General features: G+C 61.6%; 6 protein-coding genes across 6 annotated transcripts; all 6 read right to left on the bottom strand.

Moving 5' to 3' along the window:
* Window positions 1-28: 28 nt before the first annotated feature.
* COLE_06985 (uncharacterized protein) lies at window positions 29-1,579 on the bottom strand (the record flags this gene model as incomplete). Its single annotated transcript, XM_018426079.2, has 1 exon — window positions 29-1,579. One exon carries the CDS (start codon window positions 1,577-1,579, stop codon window positions 29-31), a length of 1,551 nt encoding a protein of 516 aa, XP_018276280.1.
* Window positions 1,580-2,330: 751 nt separating this feature from the next.
* Window positions 2,331-3,009, bottom strand: COLE_06984 (uncharacterized protein; the record flags this gene model as incomplete). Its single annotated transcript, XM_018424167.2, has 2 exons — window positions 2,331-2,663; window positions 2,878-3,009. 2 exons carry the CDS (start codon window positions 3,007-3,009, stop codon window positions 2,331-2,333), a joined length of 465 nt encoding a protein of 154 aa, XP_018276281.2.
* Window positions 3,010-4,988: 1,979 nt separating this feature from the next.
* Window positions 4,989-6,323, bottom strand: COLE_06983 (uncharacterized protein; the record flags this gene model as incomplete). Its single annotated transcript, XM_018421534.2, has 5 exons — window positions 4,989-5,143; window positions 5,186-5,241; window positions 5,293-5,396; window positions 5,431-6,032; window positions 6,173-6,323. The coding sequence occupies 5 exons, from the start codon at window positions 6,321-6,323 to the stop codon at window positions 4,989-4,991; spliced, it is 1,068 nt and encodes a 355-aa protein (XP_018276282.1).
* Window positions 6,324-6,881: 558 nt separating this feature from the next.
* Window positions 6,882-9,464, bottom strand: COLE_06982 (uncharacterized protein; the record flags this gene model as incomplete). Its single annotated transcript, XM_018426938.2, has 2 exons — window positions 6,882-8,225; window positions 8,283-9,464. 2 exons carry the CDS (start codon window positions 9,462-9,464, stop codon window positions 6,882-6,884), a joined length of 2,526 nt encoding a protein of 841 aa, XP_018276283.1.
* A 3,134-nt stretch (window positions 9,465-12,598) lies between these two features.
* COLE_06981 (uncharacterized protein) lies at window positions 12,599-15,669 on the bottom strand (the record flags this gene model as incomplete). Its single annotated transcript, XM_018424234.2, has 7 exons — window positions 12,599-13,229; window positions 13,263-13,599; window positions 13,637-13,700; window positions 13,762-14,010; window positions 14,045-14,927; window positions 15,219-15,323; window positions 15,608-15,669. The coding sequence occupies 7 exons, from the start codon at window positions 15,667-15,669 to the stop codon at window positions 12,599-12,601; spliced, it is 2,331 nt and encodes a 776-aa protein (XP_018276134.1).
* A 1,105-nt stretch (window positions 15,670-16,774) lies between these two features.
* COLE_06980 (uncharacterized protein) lies at window positions 16,775-17,232 on the bottom strand (the record flags this gene model as incomplete). The annotated part of the gene is made up of 2 exons (XM_018419791.2): window positions 16,775-16,986; window positions 17,043-17,232. The coding sequence occupies 2 exons, from the start codon at window positions 17,230-17,232 to the stop codon at window positions 16,775-16,777; spliced, it is 402 nt and encodes a 133-aa protein (XP_018276133.1).
* Between the last annotated feature and the right edge of the window lie 354 nt (window positions 17,233-17,586).

The following is a 17,586-nucleotide window of genomic DNA, read 5'->3' as shown; positions in this document are numbered from 1 at the left end:
CACGTTGCGATGCGATGTCAGTCTAATGTTATGCTGCAGCAGAAATGTTTGCGCAACCAGAAGCGCTCTCGGCCTCAGCTTGTTCCTTCTTCGTCGCCTCTTCGGCCTTTCGGATGTCGGCAAGCCTGCGCCTCTCCACACCGGCCCAGCGCAGTGCTGCCATCGGCCGGATGGCCTGTACGGCCGCGACGTACTCCTCCTCTTTACCCCAGTACCGGAGGATCGCGGCGTGCGCACTCGGCAGCGGACGCGGCTGGTTAGGCGGCACGGCATTGACAGGTTGCGGCGGCTTGGGTTTCTTGGGCGTGGGCGGCTCCGTCTCGGACTCGGGCGTGGCGCGCTTCAGCCCGTCCTTGGCCTCGGCGAGGCTCTCGGCGGCCTGCTCCTTGCCCGAGCCTGTGCCCGTGCCCGTGCGCTCGCTGCCCTCACTTCCCTCGCTCTTCGCAGGCGACGGAGACCGCGTGCTGGGCCCCCACCCGCGCTCGCGCAGCCACGCCCCGAACACATCCAGGACGGCGACGCGGCTCCTCCCCTGGTGGGTGTACGTGCCCTCGACGAGCCCGTGGCGCGCCATCTGGCGCAGCCCGCGCGCGGCGGGGCTGGCGGCGCCGCAGTCCGCGAACCACGCGAAGAGGTCTTCCTCCGTCGCGGGCTTGGACGCCTCCCACGCGTCCCAACGCAGGCCGAGGTACGCGCACAGCGCGTCCGGGCTGTGCGTGAGCCGTACCTCGGCCTTTGGGCAGCCGGGGTACGGGTCCCAGCGGAGGACGGCGCAGTGGCCTTGCAGCACGAAGTCGCGGCAGGAGGAGGCGCGGCGCACGAGCTGCGAGAGCAGCAGCATCGTCGAGCCGTATGCGTGCGTGAAGCGCTGGAAGGGGACGGCGGGGGGCGGGAGAAGGAGCAGGTCGACTTGCGCGAAGGTGTTCGGCACAAGATCCGCGTACGGGTGGTTCGGGGAGAGGTGGGCGGCTGTGGGCGGCGGGAAGCCCGGTGTCGGCGCCGGCGAGATACCAGCCGGAGAGGTCGGGGCGGTCTCGAATGTTTCTGAGGAGGAAGTGTGCAGCGGTGCAGCACCGTCGCGGTCTATGTCCTCGCTTGTCGTGACTGGCGCGGGTGGTCCCATGTCAAGCAGCTCTGGCACGAAGAACGACCATAGTCTAAGGGCCTCGCGCACGACACGCATGGGGATAGCGACGCTCATCTGCCCGCCTAAGCGGAGCCAGTGCGTGCCCCCAATATGCGCGGTGACGATATCACACCACGTTGCGAGCTGGTTGCCCGGCGACAGAAGGGTTACATCAGCGACGCCAGCCGCACGGAGGGCTGATGCGAGCATTTCTGCTCGGGTGACCCTGCTTAGGTTTACCTTGCCCTCGCCCCGCCCCTTGCCGTTTTCCCACCCGGCCTTGTCCCAGCCCAAGAGGACGTCGATGTCGCCGTGGCTCGCCTTGTTGGAGAGGTAGGGCGCCGTGTCGACGGGCGCGAACGCGTCGAGGCGGAAGAGGAGGTGCAGGCGCAGCGCTTCGTACTCGGGGATGGTGAGGCGCGCTGCGGGGACGGCGAAGGCGTTTCCGCCCATTGCAGCTGGTGTGAAAACGACAGAGGGCGTTAGGGGGTAGGAGGCGAGCAAGAGATGGTCATATAGCGTGAGGAGGGGGGTTCGCGGGCCACCGTGTCGGCATAGCCGGAAGCTCGGAAGTGATGGTGAGGAAGCACAGAAGTGAGAGTGAGCGTGAAATGAGTCGGAGCATGAACCACGGATAACTGACAGACAAACAGCAGAATGATGTGCCGGCATTAGTGGCGACTTCGTGATCCTTGTCTCGTTTGATCGATTGACTCGTTTCGGGCGTGAGCGCATCATCCGATCGGCAACAAAGCACGCCCACGTGCTCGAGATGTTCGACTCGCACTCTGGGCATCCCATGCACCGTGCCCGAGCTGCGCGACGCACAAGACGTCCCCCTTGGACGCTCGATACACAGCCAGCGATGCATGCACACGACAAGGACTAGGCGCTACGAACAATCTATGCGGGAGGACGGGGCGGGAATCTGTCGTCAGTATGATACGGCGGACGCCAGCAGCGCGCGCCGCACTTACCCAGGAGGGAATCCAGGAGGTCCTCCGGGCGGGCGGAATCCAGGCGGCATTCTGCTGTCAGCTGCGGTCCATGGCTCGTAGGTAGTCATAGCGCCCGCTCCTCTGCTGTACCCGCGCTCAGCTCGCCGCTCGTTGATCTGCCCGCCTGCCGGCCCACTCTGTTCGCCTTCCACCTTCTCTCTCTCCTCGTCCCTCCGCCCCACCACCCACGGCATCGCGCGCGCGACTTACCCAGGAGGCATGCCCTGCGGGAACCCAGGCGGCATCCCCGGCGGCGGCGCCATGCCGGGTGGGAAGCCCGGTGGTGGGCGGGCATATGGCATGGGCCGGGCGGCCATCGCGGGCGCGCCGGCGCCAGCGCCGAGCGGCATCCCACGGCCGGCGGGCACGCCGCGGCCGGGTCCCGCAGCGATGCCCGGCCCGTCCGAGGTGGCGGGGGGCGGGCCTTCAACGGACACGGACACGATCGTCTCGCCGCGCAGAATGACGAGGCCGAGGGTGCGCTTCTGCTGTACTGTGGGCGTGGGCTCGCCAGCCGGCGTGTCCTTTGTCTTCTTCCCCTGGGATTAGCGCGTTCAAGACGAGGGGAGGGTAGCGCGAAGCGAGGCGGAGCGCAGGTGACTAAACTGGCGGCGAGGAAGAATGTGGATGCACCTCCTACCCATGCTCTTCCATCGCGACGCCCTTCTCCCTGTGGGCACCGCGCTGTCACCCAGCACCGCTGTCACCCGCGCCATTCCCGCTGCGCCTGCGCCCGCCACACCGCACACGCACCTTGACCGTCCTAAACTCCTCGCACTCGGCCAGGACAAAGTTCATGTGCTTGTCGTATGCCAGCATCTGGCCCACGAGCTGGCGGCCGTCGTTGAGCGTCACCTTGAGACGGTAGTGCAGCAGCGTCACCATCTTCGAGTGCTTTGCCTTGGGGGGCGGCTGGGGTTAGCGCGACTTGAACGCAGTCTGCGCAAGGCGGGACAGTGAAGTGGAGGCAGGCGCGTCATCATAAACAACCCCGTCGCATCGACCTGGACGCCATCCATATGCAGCGCGGCATTACAATTTCATGCAAGTGACAGCGCATGACGGAGAAGCTGTAGCGCAGATGAGGCGCGTCGGGGCGCGCGCGCGAGGCTGCACACTCGTCAACACATCAAGGTACTCACCATTTTGGCTACTGTCTGTTAACTTGTGCGGGTAAGAGTTCAGGGGTCGCCGACGGCGGTCGCGGGAGGTCCGCGGATGGAAACTCGAACGGCGGCGCTGCTGCGTTTAGGTGCTCGGTTTGGCGAGCGCGTCGGGCGGGTGGATGTTATGTTGATGGTGGCGGTCACTGGTGGAGGATTGTTGAGTCTCGACCCCATAACCCAGCTCACCCGGAGCTTCGGGATTTTGGCGCCGTGGCACAGACCTTTTCGTACAACAGTGATACAGGCAAGTTTCGGTGCATAACTTCACAGCTACTTCATCTCCCATCTCCAGTTTTCCTAATAGCTTGAACCATTGTGCGGGGCTGCAAACTCTTCCATGCAATGTCTGTGGTAAGCAAGTAAGAGGATTCTTGTTGACTTTCGACTCACCCGCTCTCAAACCACTCACCATTGTTATAGTTGTTGAGACATTGAACTGACGACTGACTGTCATGGCCTACTGCCTGGCCGCCTGGATTGCCCGCTCCCTCAGGAAGGGCGGCAACCGCTGTTTCGGAGCCACTGTATAGTGAGTGGCATCGGCGGAGCGGTTGCTGTCGGGTGTCACAGAAGCTCTGGCTCGCATTGCTTGCGTGAGGAGCGTTGACGGGTGGACGAGGAAGAACTTACCAGTCGTCCGGCTCTTACGTCCCCGCGCTCCGAGCACAAGGGGCCCATCCTCCGGAAACCCGATACGGATCAGCGGGCCGATGAGAGGAGGTAGCGCGTTCGAGTCGGGAAGAGAACGCGCGCGCCTTCGTCGGCGCCGATCGCGCGGAGGCTGTTTAAGGGGGCGAGATTGCCTTTCGGCAGGTGTCTGCCTGTTGCGGTGAAGATCGTAACTCTGTTGCTGTGATTGAGGGAAGCTGCCGTACTGTGCGACAAGAGACTGGGATGACGAGCGCATGATAATGTGATACGGCGCCAGTCGATGCCCACGCAGCGCGAGGTCGACATTGTTCCTCCAATGCAGAATGGAGGCGAACGGGACGGGGAGGCCGTGGCGGTAGGCGAGTGACGACTGGTCGACCCACTGGGGAGGCTGGAGCCAGATGGGTGGTGAGTCATCGACATGCGGCGCGTTGGAGGGAATATCGAGGGAAGGTCCGTCAAAGTCACGCGGGCGCCTGGGGCTGGGGTGGACACTGGCGCTCCAGGCATTGATTTTGGCAACGTTGAATCTGCTGAGGTCGCCGTGTCGCCAGACGGCGCGGGCATTCGCCTTCGAAGAGGGCGCGAAGTCAGCGTGGGGATCGGGAGAGAAGGTGGGAGGGGAGATGTGTTGGGCGTGCGTGTGGCGCCTTTGGAGGTCGGGGTGCGCGGCGGGCATGCGCATGGCAGTTGGCAAGTGACGGGGACAGGAAGCAAGGGAAACTGAACGTGGCGGGCGGCGGTAAGGCTCGGATGTACAGGACGTGACAAGGAGGAGGAGGAAGAGTGAGAAGACGAGGATGAAGATGAGGACGATGATGAGGACGATGATGAGATGGGGTGTTATAGTGCGAGAAAGGCCAAGGAAGGTAGGCCATGTCTGTCGTGTCCCCTTGTCGTTGACTGTGAACATCAAACACCGTCATCAATCAGCAAGTGAGTCCTCCACAACACCTCGTCGCGGGACTCGAAGAATACTTCTAATTTTGGTTGCTATATGCTAACTCTCCTCCCTCGCGCTCTCGCCGCTCACAATCTAGCTGCACCCTACTGTGTCGCTTCTGCCAATGCCTCCCTGGCGGAGCGGCGCCAGCCCTCGTTGTCGCGGCGGCGCAGCTCGCTCAGCCACACCTTGAACTGCTTGTTTGTGCCGAGGATGTCGTCGAGCAGGCCGGTCGGCCCGAAGTTTTCAGTGAACGCGTCTGGTGTCAGCCGACGGGAGGTACGACTCTGTGCTAACTCACAGTGGTGCCAGTCGTGGACGAGCGCGTCGTACAGTCCGGGAATGTTGTAGTCGGAGCTGCGGTTAGATTGGGCCCCAACGCAGCCAAAGCCGGAAGGTGACACTCACTGAGTCGTCAGCGTGCCGATTTCGAGACTGCAGAAGAAGAGGATCATGAGCGACCAATGCGGGCGCATGAGGACGATGCCGATGGCGATCGGGCCGATGTTGGACTGGCGTGAGCGGGCTCTCCGAAGGGCGACTCACAAACACCTGCTCGGCCATGGTGCAGTATGTGCTAGCGAACGCGACGGGCGCCGTGAACTGGTGGTGCATTTTGTGCACGCGCGCATAGAGCTTGGGGTGGTGTACGAGGCGGTGGACGGAGTAGAACCCGGCCTCCTCGCAGAACATGCAGCCAAAGTAGACGCCGAACGTCTTCCACCATCCGGGGAGGTTGCTGGATGTGTCGAGCGGGGAAAAGCGCGCGACGAGGTAGATGAGGGGGAGGTTGACGAAGATCTGGTTTTTGAGCACGCAGCGCAGGACTTGGCGGTACTCTTGCCAGGTGATGCGGCGGTCGGGCTGGATCTTGAAGCGCGCGACGGTGGCGTGCAGCGTGTCGTTCATGTCAAAGGCCATGAAGATGAGCCCAATGATCCAGTACACGGCGCTCGAGACGATCCATGTGCCCCAGAGGTTGATGTTGAAGGTGCCATACTTGGCGGTGAGCGAGTCGTAGAGCTGTCCTGTGGCGGGCTGCTGGTTGATCCAGTAGGTGAGGTAGATGATGCCGACGGTTAGGACGTGCTGCCAGATGCCGTCTTGGTTGATGCGCGCGGAGGCTTGGAGTGCCCAGTTGTGCTCCTCTGTGGTTGGAAGAGGAGTGGCGAAGGTAGAACGCGAAGAATGCGAGCAAGTAAGTGGAAGACAACGCACAACCGATCAAAGCCAAAGGGAAGCGTCAGTGTCTGTGCGGACCCCGCTCACGATCGCGCGGCCAACTCACTGCCTTTGTACGTGCCACCAGCGGGCTTGTTGTCATCGGCCTTGGCGTCCTTGCCATTACCATTCTTGAGGGGGGACATGGATGCGGAAGCAGGCGCAGGAGCAGGCCGGCGCACTGCACCGCCCATGATGATGGGAGAGTCGCTTATCATTGTGCCTGAGGGACGGTCGGGGTGGTCGCTGTCCAATCCAGGTGTGCCGATTGCAGGGCGGTGGCCGGTGCGGACGGAGTGCGAGTGCGAGTGCGAGTGCGAGTGCGTGATGGACGGAATTGTGATGGCTTTTGACAAGGACAGCGAGGGCTTATAAAGTACAGAAAAAGAGTATGGCGTGGGACGATGCTCCTGCGAGCCTGCGAGCCTGCGAACACAGTGTGGTTGCTGAGAACAAGTGTGGCTGGAGACGGAAGAGATGAGACGACGCTAGCCCACGAAGGCCACAAAGGCTCATAGCCGCTCATCAATCACCGCGCCGGTCATCCATCCCCTTGGGCCCTTGACACATGACACATGCTCGGCATATCGCACCATCAAGGCACCCGCGCACCCCGTCCACCGCAAGCATAATACGTCAGTTTCCTCCCGATCCCGAATCATCGACAGCATGCATACAAAGACATGGATGCACTATGATAAGTCTGATCTTGTTACAACACTGTGTGCGCGCAGCTGATCCGTGTCCTCACACCCCGCCCAGAGATCGCTGCACAATCAAGGTCGGCCAGTCGCGTACGCCGCAGGGGCGCTCGACCCCGCATGCTCGCCCCAGCGTCCCGGACGCGGCGGACCATTGTAAAACGGAGCGGCCGAATCCCGGCGCACCCAATCGTTGTTGCGACCCCACATTCCATCACCACTCAAAGTAGCCGTGGGCGGCTGTGGAGGCGGGGGCGGGCCCGTCGCCGTCGCGGTCTGAGGAGGGCGCATCGGAATAGACGGCGCTGGTGGTCGATACGCGGTCTCATGCCACCCGTTACGGTAATAACCTGCTGGAGGTGGTGGCTGTGTGGGAGGCGGCGCTGGCGGGGGAGGACCATTGAAACTCGGTGCCGGGCGATGGTACCACGTACGACTATCGCGGAATGGCGGCATGCGATGATCGAGCGGGTCGTCGTGCGCACGCCGAACGAGTGGCGGTTCGGGGAGGGCACGGAGATCGCGCGGGTCACGCGGGTCACGCGAGTCACGCGGGTCTCGGGGGTCTCGGAGGTCTCGAGGATCGCGGGGGTCGCGTGGATCGCGGGGTTCGCGGGGGTCTCGGCTATCGCGCAGCTCGCGAGGATCACCCCGAGGGTCGCGGTGGAGCAGAGGGTCATCGCGGAGAGGGAGAGGCGGCTCCTCTGTGCGTGACGGGCGGCGCTCAAACTCGTCCCAGCGGCGATCCGGGGGTGGAGGTGGCGCGAAGCGCGACGTAGGGCCGGCCTGAGGGGGCGGGGGAAGGCGTCCAGCCATTATGCCGGGCGGGGGAGGGAGGTTGTAGGGCGCCGAGGGCGAGTGCATATGGGCGGACCGCGGAATTGGGCTTCGCCTCAACTCGGGAGGAGGAGGGAGGGCTGGGGTGGGTGTTGTCCGTGCAGGCGGCGCGGGAAGACGAGCCGACGGCGGAGCGGGCTGCACTGCTGGTGACAGGTCGAGGAGCAACGGAATCGGGTCGTCCACTACCATGGGCTCGTCGTCATCGTCGTCGTCTTCCTCTGACTCTGGCTCAGGAGTGGGCTCAGGTTCCGGCTGACGCAGGCCCAGCTCGATGAGATCCTCCATAGTCTCTTCTGCTGTCGCAGACTCGGGTCCCATGACAACGCGGCGGCGCTTGCGGATCGTGCCGTCCTTGACCACATACGCCGTGTCCTCGGACTGGTCGGAGATGAGCGAGGTAGGGTGACGGTACCATCCACCGCATCCACGGCCCTCGCCAAGCATAGGCATGTTGGTGAACATGCGCTTGGTGCTGGGACGCCCGTCGTTCAAGTCGTGATAAACCTTCTCTGCAGAGAGACGTGACTTTTTCCTGGCAAACTCGTAGGTCATTTGGAGCGCACATTCCTCACGATCAGACTAGGTAGGGGTTAGTTCAACTGCGCTTCCAATGGATTCGACACTCTGTAGACTCACGCGAAACTGGAACATGTTTTGCTTTTGTTCAAGTTCAAACATCCTCTTGAGCTCCGCCTGCTGCGCCTCATGTTGAGCGTCACGAAACCCGATAATCTTCTTGTACCGGCCTTCCAGCTCATTCAACAAGCGGATCAGATCTGGGTGGGTGTCGTTGTGGATTTGCTTCTCCTGCTCGTCGAGAGAGGCCAAGGCAAGGTCAATTGCCTCATGACGCGCCTTTTGGGCAGCGACGGCCTCGGGGTCGTCGGGATCAACCTCACCTCGGCGGAGAGGACGCTTGCGTTTCCGTCTAGGCTGGCGTTTCGGCTTGTCGTCAGGAACGGGCGTGGAGGTCTCCGTGGCGGCGACAGCCGTGGCGGCAGCAATGTTGTCAATGTTGGCATCTGCGGAAGTCTCAACAGGGAAGGAGGCACCAGCCGGGGCCTCAGTGGCGGGGATGAGCGTGGGTGTGGGCGTAGGACTGGAAGTGACAGTGGCAGTGGCTGTCGAAGTTGGAGCGGCCGTAATTGTATTGCTGGCTGCATCGGCGTTGTCATCTTCGGCGTGCTGGGTAATGGAGATTGTCATGGTGGAGGGAGGTTGTGGTGGTGGTGGTGGTGGTGGTGGGGGTGATGGTGGGGGAGTTTTGGTGGGAGGAGTGTGATCGCCGCCGGGGGGCTGAGCCTCGGCGGCAGTCTCGGCCCTGATTTCATCAGGGCTACCAGTGGTGACTGCTGGCGGCGCAAAGCCTGGGTCGGGGACCTCCCCAACTGGTGTAGCGTCCGTTGGAGTCGAGCTGGGTTCGCGAGTCTGCATACCACTCGCAGATGCGGCAGCGGGTGATGCAGACCCATCAGCAGCGTGTTTGGACGGAGGAGGCCTAATGACGAGCCTTATGCTCTGGGTCTTCTTGAAGGGAGCGATCCGATCGCCGCTGTCGGCAGAGTTGATTGCACTACTCTTGATTCCATTGCCCTCGTCCGGCTTTGCTTGTTCGTCAATGTCGAGGTGATCTTCACCACCATCACCGTTGGCGACGGGAGGGGAGTTGTCACCCATGAGGATATCTTCGGAGGGGTGATGGTGATGGGTATGGTGGCCGTTTGTCAAAGGGCGAGTTGAAGGCGACGAGGTCTTGATGGTGATATTCTCCGCTGCTGGCGGAGAGGGAGAACGGCTGGCGGCGGTGGGCGGAGGCATTTTCTCTGGCGACTTTGAAGAGTGACCGCTGCGACGTGAGGCTCGGGTCGAGGGTGCCGGTGGAGGTGGGGCAGAGTGAGGGGGGGAGGCGCTGTCACCTGAGCGGGAGGCCGAAGAGCGACTGCGAGTGTTGCGCAGAGACTTGAGGGGGTTCTTTGCGGAGGATGAATGTGTAGGAGAGGGAGACTGGCTTGTGGTTGGGTCCGGAATAGGAGTGGTGGTGGTTGTGTGAGGAGGGGCGGCGGGGGACGGAATTGGGGGAGGGGTTGTTGGTGATGGGCCCAGTTGGGGGGCGAGGGTGGTGGATGCAGACATTGTGGTGTTGGCGTCGAGAGGAGGAGGAGGAGGAGGAGGAGGAGGAGGGGAGGGAGGAGCAGTGGATGGGCCTGGGTAAAAAACAAAAAGAGTCAGCGGGTTATAGGACGGCGACGGAGAGCATGGTGTGGTGGATGATGGATGATGAGGAGGCCGAGGAGGAGGGAGAAAGAAGAGAAGAGGGCAATAGGATAAGGATGATTAGGGTGATTAGAAACAATCAAGAGCGAGAGGAGGATCGGAGGAAAGTTTAGAGAGAAGGGGAAGAGAGGGCCAACAGGGTCATGTTCAGAGCAAAGACGGTATTTCCCCTGCAGTCTCGGCCCTGACGTGTCGAGAGATTCAACACGACCAAAACACAGGGGGTTACGTAACGAGTGGCGTTTGCGGGGTCTCCGCCATCGATAATCGTAAAGTGGGGGGTCGATATAAAACAGGGCGAGATGATGATGATGGAGGTCGAGGGCGACAAACCCTGAAACGACGACACAAACGAACAGGTCCGCTTTTTCCTTTTCGGCTCAGGCAATCAACGCCATGAGGCAGCAGCCAGGCAGGCACGCACGCTCACCACCACCACCACCACCACCACCTCCCCCTCCTCGGCCTCGGCAGTAGCAGTGACCATGCACAATGCACATGCACATCCCACCCCTCCCTCTCCATCTCTCCTTGTGCACACTGTCGCGCGTCCAAAGAGGCCAAGGAAACATGTGATGAAACATGGACGCTGTCGGTGGAGGTCGATCCGTGCCATACCCCCCCCCCACTAGTCCGAGAAGCACACCACCCCGACTGAACGCCCCGTCCGTCGCCTGTCGCCCCACTTACCCGCTCTCTCCCATCCTCATCCACCCCGTGTGCAGGGTTACCCCACACTATTGAATGCAAATTCGGGTGTGTGGGAGGTGCGGTGAGGACCCAACGCACATTTGCGTGGCTTGGAGGACGTGCACCGGGCCTGATTGGTCTTTTTGTCGCCGCGCGGCGTCGGCACGCACCAGCCACGGCAAGGCGTGCGAGGCTGAGCGTGCTCGCATGCGTGACGCGGGGGCCGACTAGAGACACGAGGAGAGAGGGGAATGGAAAGTAGAGGGAGGATGGGAGGGGGAAAGAGAACAAAGCAGAGAGGAAGCCATCACAAGACACAGAGCGCGATTACAGACAAGAAGAGAAAGGAGTGTGGAGAGGGAGGATGAAGAGAGGGGGGGATGGATGGGTAGTGTAACTCACAGTGTGCCCGAGGGAGATGAAGAGTGTTGACAGAGATGTTTGGTTGTGAGTTGTTGACGGATGTTGTGTTGGTGGATAGGAAGGGGGTTGATTCAGTTGAGGGAGGGAGGGAGGGATGGGGGGGGCGGGGGGATAGTCAAGTGACAGGATCTATCAACCTGAGGAGGGGGGGAGGGGGGAGGGGGGGAGAGGGGGGGGAGGTGGATGATCTCAACTAAGCTAGCCAGTTACTACAGAGTAAGTGTTGAAAGCAGTGGGGATGACGATGAGCAACGAGTAAAGAGTAACGAGTAGAGAGTGGTGGATGGTGGATGGTGGATGGTGGATGGAAGAAGAGAAGGCGAGGAGAGAGATTGGGTCCATGTACGAGGGAGGGCAGGTGGAGGGCAGCGGCAGCGGCAGGGCAGCACCACTCTCAGGGCACCACCCCTCTTGTCCATCAACACGTCTATTCACCCCCCCGATGATCGCCACCCATTTCCTCCCACCTCGTCTTGAACAAACTACTCTATAAGTCTCATGACATTCAATGCACTCGCGAGTCTGCGAATGCTCATCTCTCATCTCCCACCCATCCTCACTCTCCTCATTCCCCAATGCATGTCTGATGTTGCATTCACACACGGCAGCCAGCGCCGCAAGTCCAAGCTCTCTCTCCCTTCCATCCACCTCTAAATCTCTACATGACACAGCCCCCCGCTTCGCGTCGTGTCGCGGCATCGCCTCGCCACCACTCACCTACTCCTCACCGCACCGCACCGCACCACATACACACCATCAGCGGCGATGGTCGACGGTCGATGGTCGATGGTCAATGGTCGCCAAGTGGCCGCAGAACAAGCTTTTCGTGCCCCGCCCCCGGCCGACGCCATACCCCGCGGTCCGTGCGTTCCGTTTGGCCTGGGTCGCGTGGGTGTGTTGTGTAGTGCGTCTCGGCGTCGGCGTCTTGAATACCATCCATTCTCCATGTCTCACGCAAGATCTAGACAGGCTGAACTGTGCTATTTGAGCCATTGGCCTCTGGCCGGTTGTGAGTCATGTCTTGAGATGACAATCTCGGATCCCAGGCCCCCCAGCAGTCACGAGCCACGAGCCAAGACCGAGCCTCGGGATTTTTGGTACGCCCCTGAAACGCCCTGAGCCGGTGGGGACGGCCCTATGCCCTGGGCCCAGAGCCGGGACGCGGTGCTGTGCCCAGCACTCTGCGTGTCCCTGACTAACCCTCTGTCCCTAGGCACCACACGCCTCGCTGCACGCCGCACGCCGGCGACGACGGTGGCTCTCATCGCTCCGGTACGCCGCACGCCAACACGCCAGCACGCCAGCATGCCAGACGCCATGTTGGCAGCATGCCCCCCGGAAGGGCGCCGAGGCGGATCTCGCAGACGAACAGCCCACATCCTTATACTGTATATCCCATTCGCCCCACTTGTGCCACTCACAAAACACCCCGGTGGAGGTCGTCCACCTCGCTCAGCATTCCCCACCATTTCTTCCATAACATTACCCAATCCCCCATCTCACGTCACGCCCCCACACCACACCATAACACACCATCTACTCTACTCTGCTACACCCAATTCCTCCTACCGCTGGTGATACCGCCCCACCCCATTCACAAACGCATCCAACAGCTCGTGCTGGCTGCTCCCGATCCCCAGCGCAATGCTCGTGTCCATGTCCACCGGCGGCCCCATCCCCAAGTCCCCCATCGACATGCCGTCCGGCGGCTGCCACACCAGCTCGCTCAGCCACTGGCTGCTCGGAAACTCGGCGTTCTGCGCCGCCAACTGGTTCAGCGGGAGGTACGGCACATTCGCGCTCCCCGGCCGCGACGACGACATCTCCTGCTTGAGCGCCTCGAGCGTCCGCAGCTCGGGCAGCGTGCCGCTGATCGCCGACGGCGACTGCGAGTTGTCACGCACAGGCGACTGTCCCGTGCCCACACGCACGAGCTTGGCGCCCGCCTTGAGATGTTCCAGGTAGCTCACCGTCGCCGGGTCTTCGAACGCCAGAGGCTGGCTCGCGCGCCGCCGTGTCTTGGCCGCGGCTTCCATCGCCTCGCTCGCAGACAGGCGCAGCTGCAGAATCGCCCCGAGACCATTCTTCGCCCGGCACCCGTCCCGCGTCGCAGCAGAAATGTCCACCATCTGCTGCAGCTTCTGGTACGAGGGCACGGCCCACACCGACAGGGGCGCCCGGATCGCCACCGCCGCACTGGCGTCAGCGCGTATCTGACGCACTACTCACAGGCACACTGACGCGCTCAGCGCGTGGAACCAGAAGAACCACCAACGTGCGATCAGCGACGGGTGGTAACGCACGAGCTGCCGGATCGTCTGCACAATCTCGCTCGCGCTCTCAAACACCGCGATGAAGGCGTCACCGAATGGCGACTGCCCCGGGTCCTCTGGCGAGTCCTTGAGCGCTATCGTAAACCAGTGCCTGTTGAGCAGCAGGCGTGTCTGGGCAACAAGGAAGCGGATGCTCAGTCGGTGGATTACGATCTGCGGGCTGAGCATTCTGTCCATTGGCAGATCTGAAATCTGCGTCTTCGGCAGCATCGTGTCTGGCAGGTTCTCGCGGACTGGTGTGTAAGAAGACCGAAGGCACGGGGCACGTACATGTTGTGATCTCTTTGTCAACCGCTTGGACTGTGGAGTAGGGCGTCGGCTTGGCGTTGGTTTGCTGATGTCAGCAGGGGGACGCGAAGCCTGGAGGGCCTCTTCGTGGAGTCACCAGTACTCACCACATCCAAAACCCGCTCCATGATCTCAATGAGGCGGTACTTTGACCGATGGAACCCGTCCTCATCGCCTGCAAGCGCTTCGTCGTCTGGCAGCAGTGTGTCGCTGGACCGGTTGCTCATTGCGCACGGACGACCAAAGCAAAGCGCCTGCAAGCGGTCATAAGTGAGCACCTCCCAGTAGAGCATGCGGCGCTCCTGCACTTCGTACGGCGACAGGCCAAACATCAGGCCGTCGCGGTGGAGGCCGAGCTGCTATCAGCATCCCTCCGGTGGCTGGACTCACGCTCTGCGCTACTCTCGTCGCCGTGCCCAAGATCGGCCAGAATACGTCGGCGCTGTTCCCAATCTTGTCGTTGAGTATATACGTGCCCATGAGGTGGAGGGCAAGCACTGTGGCGGGGGAGGCGTTCTCGAGGCCCACCAAGCCGAGGCATGCGCGGCCGCAGAAGAAGAGGTGCGCCGCGCGGTCATCCCACGGGTTGCGCGACAGGTCGAATAATACGCCGACGGCCATGAGGAAGAAGGTGGCCGCGAGCTTGTGCGGATGCGGGCGCACGCTCGCGTCGTACGCGTTCAGCAGATAGTCGCGCTCAAAGAGCGCCCGGCTGATAGGCTGGTACATCCAGTTGACGTTGTCCCAGTACACATTGAGGATGGCGTATCCCTCGGGGTCGAGGTCGGGGAGCTCGGCGCGCAGCGCATCAACATTGTAGTCCGCGCCAGCGACGCCGGCAATGCCCACGCCGCCAGCCAAGAAGGCGTCGTGCAGTTTCAACGCTGTCTCAGAGTAAGCTGCGCGGCTCACGGGCGCCGCCATTTGCGTATCGTAGAACTCGGAGGTGCGCATGTGGTCGCTTGGCGTGTTTGGCTCGGACGTCTGCCCTTCTTCGCGCAAGTACTCGGAGCCCGCGAAGGAGCCGATGAAGTGGGCTTCGCCTTCGGTGCCGATCTTTAGCGTGCCGAAGGCGCCGGCGGCTGCATCGATAGCGCCCGTCTCTGGCTTGGTGTCGAGCCTCGAGGGGCCAGCGCCGTCTTCAGTTGTAAACCAGTCGGTCTCGATGAGGAGGGGATGAGGTTCCTGAGTGTTCTTGGATCGCTCTTGCGAGAGCGCGACCTCAAGCTTGCGGATGCGTTCGTGGAGATGTTCAGCGTCGGCAAGGACAATGCTGGGGTTAGCTTGAACGTGGGGAGCCAGCGGAAGGCGAGGAGCGAGGCGGGGTGGGCGAGCCCACCACACTACGTGCGGAAGCGCAGGTGGGCACAGGGTTGGGCGGGCATCCTCTCCGCCTTGCCTAGTCCGTACACTCTGAAGTGGGCGAGCCGCCAAACATGCCATGGAGGTATCCAGCACACGGTGTACCACATGCAGGCGGTAGAGCGTCTCACTGAGCCTTGCCAGGCATCGCTCAAGCGAATACGTCCTCCGCATCCCACAACGAAGATCCTTAGCTACTCACCGCTTGCCCTTGATCGTCTTCGCCTGGCCGAACGGGCAGATCTGCTCGCAATGACGCTTGACACAGCTCGTGCATGGCCAAGTCCGTGAACATTTGAGCTTGAGTCTGGTGTTAGCATCTGCAATGTCATCCGTTAGTCGCAAGGCGGATGGGGAGGCTGATCATGGACTACCCAGGTGGGCGGGTGGGGGAGGAATGAGAGACGTGGGCGCCTGCCTACGCCGGCCGTCATCTGCAGCGGGGGGTGCGATCGAGCCATTCCCTGCCCTCACAATGCTAAGCAGCCCCCTCCAGTCCACAGTGCTCTTGCCAAGACAGGAGTGGGGGAGACAACAGCCGTGCTAGCCGTCCTGTCCGCCGCTCGCCACCTGCCGCTCGGCGTCACTCACCGCCGACACTCGGCGCAACTAAAGTGCTGTCGCGTTTGGCGTGGTTTGCCGTCAGACCGCATTGTAAGCGGGGGTTTGTCGGGTTGTGGTCGTTGTTCCATGGTCTTAAAACGGCTTGGTAGTGATGCCTTTGGCGTAGGATGGCTCGTGCGAGCAGGCGTGTCTGGATAGTCGAAGGCGGGCGCTCGACGCGGGAGTGGCTAGGGGGGGGCGGGGGCGGCAAAAGGGGAAGAGGATGGAGAGGGAGGAGAGGATGACCTGTGAGGATGGCGCGGAGGACGAGGAGAGGGAGGAGGGAGCGCCGGCGGTCAGAGGAAAGGCGCAGCCACACGTGATGACAAAGGTCTGAGCTGGCGTGGGAGGCCGATGACGCCGATGGCTCGAGCTCGAGGCAAGGTTTAAGGAGCGGGCACGGGCGCGGAGGGAGTGTGCACGCGCCGTTGACCTTGTATCGCTGGATGGCGGGTTCTGCGGGAGACCGTGTAAGAGACTCTGAGAGCGAGTCGAGAGGAGACTAGTTGGTGATGAAAGAGGAGGAACGGGAATGAAGATGGCGGAGTGCCGCTGATCACATGGAGGCCAAGACGACGGTCGGTTTCCAATGGGCCCTTAGGTCTCAATTCAACATTCCCTAATCACCGGGTAATGCTCCGGCCCATTGCGAATATCATTCGGCCTCCACCCCTTGCTTCCGTACATCCGCCCGCTCGAATCGAGTCTCGGCGTTTGGCCCACCTTGTATCTAAAGAGCTCGAGCAGCCTGAGCAAGTGCTTGTGCAGTTCGTCGTGGTATCGATGAGCATGCAGTAGTAGCGAATTTTGATGAGAGTGCATGAAGAGCGTGTCGCAGCTTCGGTGCCTGATGTACATGACCACGGCTACACGGCTATTTGTATGTGTACCTGCACACTCCCCAGATCGGCGCACGATCGGCGCACGAGCATCCGCACAGAAGCATTCCTCGCTCACACACACTCCAAACACACAATATGCACACATGTGGCGGGGCTGTTTGCACTCGACTCGCCTACAACAGGCAACACCTATCTTGCCGTATTCATCAGACCGTGGCGTACGCCACACCTCCTCGCGGCGACTCGTCTCCTCGCCGCCGCTCCTCCTTCCGTCTGCTCGACTTTCTCAGCTTGTGACTTTGCTCGCCACCAGCTAAGGTGACCAACGACAGCCAACGCGGTAACGTGGGCCAGCGCTGGACTGCGTTCGTGGGTGGCACTGCACATCCCCGCCATTCATGAGATGATACACATGTCCCGCACGTCGCCTGTCGTGTTCTTCTCCTCGTCTTCCTGGCAAGTATTCTTCTTGGGGCTTGCAGACGGCGAGGGCTTGCGCTCGGCGAAAGCCATCGCTGAGAGCGACTGGTGTCAGCCTCTTTTATCACTCCGTCGAAGGTTTAGAGTACAGGGGAGCTCACAGGCATAAGTGGAAACAGACCCCAACCCGCATAGGAGGGGCAGTACTCGGCGTATTCTTCGAGCGGTACGAGCATCGCAAAGTTGTGTCGCAGGTGGTGATGGGGGCACAGGGGAAACTTGGGCATTTGTATCATCGCGTACGCCGGGATGGCCGGACCTCCTGCTGTACGAGGGCATCGAGAAAGGCATACACCTTGAACAATGGTGTAACCACAGAGGCGCCACACTCGCAACAGACACACCGCCTATGGATCAGGTGGCAGCTTGATCAAAGGGTATTCGCGTACCTGGCACATCTAGTGACCTAAGAATATAAAAGCATCCGAGTTACAGATGCCGATGGAGTCCGTCGACTCTGCCCGACGGCAGCGGGCGCCGACCCTTCCGAGGGCATCTTGTCACTCATACCGTCCAAGCGGGTGTCCTGGATCTTGGCGCTGACGGATCGACTGTGAGCTTTCGGGCATTAGGCACTCACCGTGATCAGTGCTCGTGGCTTCAGCATGCCTTCCAGCATCCGGCGGTCTCACTCTATACATGCGG

This window comes from Cutaneotrichosporon oleaginosum (assembly GCF_008065305.1).
Source record: "Cutaneotrichosporon oleaginosum strain ATCC 20508 chromosome Unknown ATCC20508_contig06, whole genome shotgun sequence".
Taxonomy (NCBI): domain Eukaryota; kingdom Fungi; phylum Basidiomycota; class Tremellomycetes; order Trichosporonales; family Trichosporonaceae; genus Cutaneotrichosporon; species Cutaneotrichosporon oleaginosum.
This window is presented reverse-complemented; position numbering and strand designations above follow the sequence as displayed.